This window comes from Vespa mandarinia, chromosome 2, assembly GCF_050613455.1.
Source record: "Vespa mandarinia isolate Hongniang chromosome 2, ASM5061345v1, whole genome shotgun sequence".
NCBI lineage: Eukaryota > Metazoa > Arthropoda > Insecta > Hymenoptera > Vespidae > Vespa > Vespa mandarinia.
In genome coordinates this window covers 8,945,821-8,950,000 of record NC_140811.1, presented here as the reverse complement: position 1 = coordinate 8,950,000, position 4,180 = coordinate 8,945,821, and the positions used below count along the sequence as shown (strand labels likewise).

General features: G+C 32.2%; 1 protein-coding gene across 3 annotated transcripts in view; it reads right to left on the bottom strand.

The window, feature by feature from the left end:
• Positions 1-3,851, bottom strand: part of IP3K1 (inositol-trisphosphate 3-kinase-like protein) — a 13,682-nt gene extending 9,831 nt beyond the window's left edge. Inside the window, exons 1-2 of one of the 3 annotated variants that reach the window (XM_085654899.1) lie at positions 2,944-3,851; positions 2,654-2,867 (exon numbers count right to left, since the gene is read on the bottom strand). In XM_085654899.1, coding sequence (XP_085511025.1) covers positions 2,654-2,770 — 117 coding nt within the window. In that variant the 5' untranslated portion in view covers positions 2,771-2,867; positions 2,944-3,851. The other 2 variants (XM_085654898.1, XM_085654900.1) reach the window with 2 other exon arrangements.
• Between the last annotated feature and the right edge of the window lie 329 nt (positions 3,852-4,180).

The window sequence follows — 4,180 nt, the reverse complement described above, 5'->3', positions numbered from 1 at the left end:
CTAATCAAGGTAATTATGATCATAAGAAAATGAATGGAATGACGGTAACAATGACTCTGGGATCCAGCGAAGTTACCGTGACATGAATACTGTAACGGTCTCGTTTCGATATCACACAAACCTTCGTTGTATTTATATTATTTCGTATGAGAGAGAGAGAGAGAGAGAGAGAGAGAGAGAGAGAGAGAGAGAGAGAGAGAGAGAGAGAGAAAGAAAGAAAGAGAGAGAGAGAGAGAGAGAGAGAGAGAGAAAGAAAGAAAGAAAGAAAGAAAGAAAGAGAGAGAGAGAGAGAGAGAGAGAGCTATTGTTAGATTTTGATTTCTCTAATTGTATTTTGTCATCTTGTACATATTGCGATTATGGAAAGAGACATAAAAACAAAGGAAAGAAAAAGGTAAAAATTAAAAGATTATCAACGATAAATCATTACATCAATCGGAAAGGACATTAATGCTAACTGGGTACATCGTAGGTCAATTACTACATTTTTTACTTATCTTTGGACATAAACAAAACACAAAAAAGTAAATTACTTAATCGTCACTTAATTGACCATTTGAAAAGCCAAATCGATCGATTCCAATTTTAGTAAATTTCTCTATTTGAACATGATGATTAATGCTTTAAACTTGAGAGGCTTCATTATTATGAGTCGGGATTGCGAAGTTACCGTAAATGGATAGGGGAATAAAGAGGAAAAGAGAGGGAGAAAGAAAAGGAGGATATCGTTTCTTTCGACCTTCAATAGATTTTAACGATCTTCTCGCATTTCGTTATAGGTACAATAAAAAAATCATACGATCTTTCTTTGTTTGAACATTTTTAATTACCAAAAATAAATGAATTACAATTTTAACCTTGAATTGACTATTAAACTCGATTCGCCAATTTCAAATTCTAAACAAAATGCGACAAATTTTTTACTTCTTTTCTCTTCCAGTTATACAACCATGTGTGTATGTGTGTATTTGTTACGATACCTTTTCTAAGATATTCTTTCTTTTAATTTCAGTAATTGAAATTCCATGATTTTTATTAAAATAAAAAAATTAAATCTCTCTCTTTCTCTTTCTCTTTCTCTTTCTTAGAAAAAGAATTATAAAAACAAAGAAAAAGAAAGAAATAAAGCATTCTATCGTTTCTTTTTATACATTCATTTATCTTTTTCTTCGTAAACGTTTTTTTTTAATATATTTGCATTCTCGTGATTGATAATATGTAGAGAAAATGAATTATTTATAACTTTCGGACGATTTACAGAGTACACTCACTTGAGGATAAATACGTTATGAAGTAACGAGTTAACCTATATATATATTAAGATGAAAATTGATTGATCATTTATTTTCTGGTATGTTTCCAATCAATTTCAACAAAAATCCATGAAGATGAGTCACGATATTAAAATTTTGAAAAGAGATAGAAGAGAGAGAGAGAAAGAGAGGGAAAGAGAGAGAAAGAGAAAGAGAGGGAAAGAGAAAGAGAGGGAAAGAGAGAGAGAGAGAGAAAGAAAGAGAGAGAGAGAGAGAGAAAGAAAGAGAGAGAGAAAGAAAGAGAGAGAGAGAAAGAAAGAGAGAGAAAGAAAGAGAGAAAAAGAAAGAGAGAGAAAGAGAGAGAACTACACCGGATAAAACCAATGACGTAAATGTCGGTCAAGTTTCGTTGAAACCCACATTACAAGCTTGCTCGACCACGAGATTAAATAGTATCACGAAGCGAGAGAGCAGAGAGCGGTGTAACAAGTATACGTATAACGGGTCAATGATCTTCCGTTGGAAAGCGGGTAGTTTCACGAATCAACGAGGGCATGAACTCTTTATGCCGACGTCAGCATTGACGCTCTACGTTATGCACGATACTCATCTCTTTTATTCATAGACAGGAGATATCATCATACTCCTCTCTTAAATGTTGCCTACGTGAGGACAATCATTTTACAATGATTCTATATAGAATGAATATTCAAAGTACAAAAAAGATTTTTGAAAATATATCTCTTATAGATCTAATTGATAATCATAAATGTATTTACTCATTGCAATCTGAATGATATCCTTTTAACGATGTTTTATTATTTATTATGTTTACGTACACAATTTTACTTGTTTCATTCAAAGTTTCATTCTTTGACTATAAAGTAATAGCATGTTTATATAAAGTATAAACTGGTTTATAAAGATCTTACCTAATAGCAAAAAAGTTATATATAAAATATCATAATATAGTTCAGAGTTCTACAAACAAAGCAAGTATTTTCCTAGATTTCAAATTTAAAATATCAGAACAGACTCTTTCTCGTTTTATCATTCTTTTATCAGAAGCAGAATTGTTATCTGGTTAATGAAAACAAAGATATCGTGGAGGTTGAATAAAATGAGGTGTTTCTAGTTCGCTGAAAGCCACACCCACAATTTTGGTTCAAAGATATGTTTTACATAGAAGAAAAATATTGAAATATTGAGAAACTTTTAAACATATAATTTATAGCTTTAAATTATCTCATGCTTGTTTATATAAGATTGTATTAATAGTATATTAATAATGTACAAATAATTGACATAACTGGTAGGTTTAGATCAATAAATATAAATGTAGAAGCAAAGATTAATGGTTCAAGATAACAATCTTATTCTCATCAAATAGGTTTGCATACCTTGTTGAAGTGAGCCTGCAGAAGCCGCTCATATTGATCGACAGCACGCAAACAAAGTCTCGTGGTAAATGTTTCCATTCGCGTTGGTAGGGGCGCGTGGCACACACTACTTGACATTATTCCTTTTTTTCTACACTCCTATCTCTTTATTTTCCTTCTTTTTCCTTCTTTTCAAATTATGCACGCACTTCCTATATGCAAGTATAAAGCATCACTTATAGATGAAATAGACACGCACATGACTTACGAATCATCGATATACATAGAATAAAGTTAAAAATCAAACTAACCTCTCAAGTATCTCTAGACATTAAAGTAAATTATATTCAGAAGCTTATCACTTGTTGTTCTTTTATATGTGTCGAGACAGATGTAGAAAGAAAACACCATAAGAAAAACTTGCGTACGCGCCGTAGAAATGAAAATCAGTCAAAAAAGAGAAAGCGACTGTTGCGTCCTTCAACCAATGAGGATCCAAGAATATCAATCGGGGGATACGATTTGATTGGTCGTACTAAAGATAAATTTGTTTTTTTTTCTTCGGTTTGACTTTCTTTAATCTTCTTCAATGAATTTTATTTATATTTTGAAAATTTAAATTGCACGTTAATTTTTTATTTATTCTCTATTACAAGAAAGTTCAAGCAACGTGTATATAAAAGAGAAAGAGAAAGATGATGACTCGCTGGATTGAAATACACCAAACACCTTTCTCGATGTTTCGCGATATACTGACTGCCCAAGGAAGCACAAGAGTAATTTTATCGGCTCGCTTCTTTTTTGCGACGAAGCGTCGAGTACCGACGTCGAATAGCGGCGTCAAGCCGCCGCCAGACTTGCGTAGATACGTTTCACACACTCGCGTTGAATAGTGCACGAGAGTCAATGATTATTCGGGTCACAGCCCCTGCATCCTTTATTTCGAAGAAAGTGCCTTTATTTTTCGGACGTAACAATTAAAGATATATGTTTGTTTAATATGCATGAATATATTTATCATGATTTTTAATAAAAAAAACTTGAAAACATGATTTGCCTGTCTGTTCTTTACAAAACTATATTGATAAGTGTCTATTTATATCAATTTATATCAAAGGTGGGCAATTGGCGGGCCATATACAGCTCGCGCCCTCTACTTGCCTGCTCTGATAAGGTGTGAGAAGACCTCTATTTGGCATTATTGTGCCTTGTGAGTTGTAAACTGCACGACTTTTGTTTTAAAGCATGAAATGATGACTAGTGGGGGGAATGGATTGATTGATGGTAAAAACCGTATGGCCTGCAGCGAAGAAGAACCCATTTCTAATTTAAATTATGTTATCGTTTTAATTTACGCGTCTTTTTCGAGTTGCCATCTTAAAATGGTGGAAATTTTTTTTTGAACTCTTTTTCCCTCTGATACATTTGTCTGAATAATATTATACATAATATGTATAATATTATGTATAATACTATAAGTACAATAATATAATTATATTATTATCTATAATTCTGTTTCTTTTTCGATTTTTTTTTAAATCAGTTACT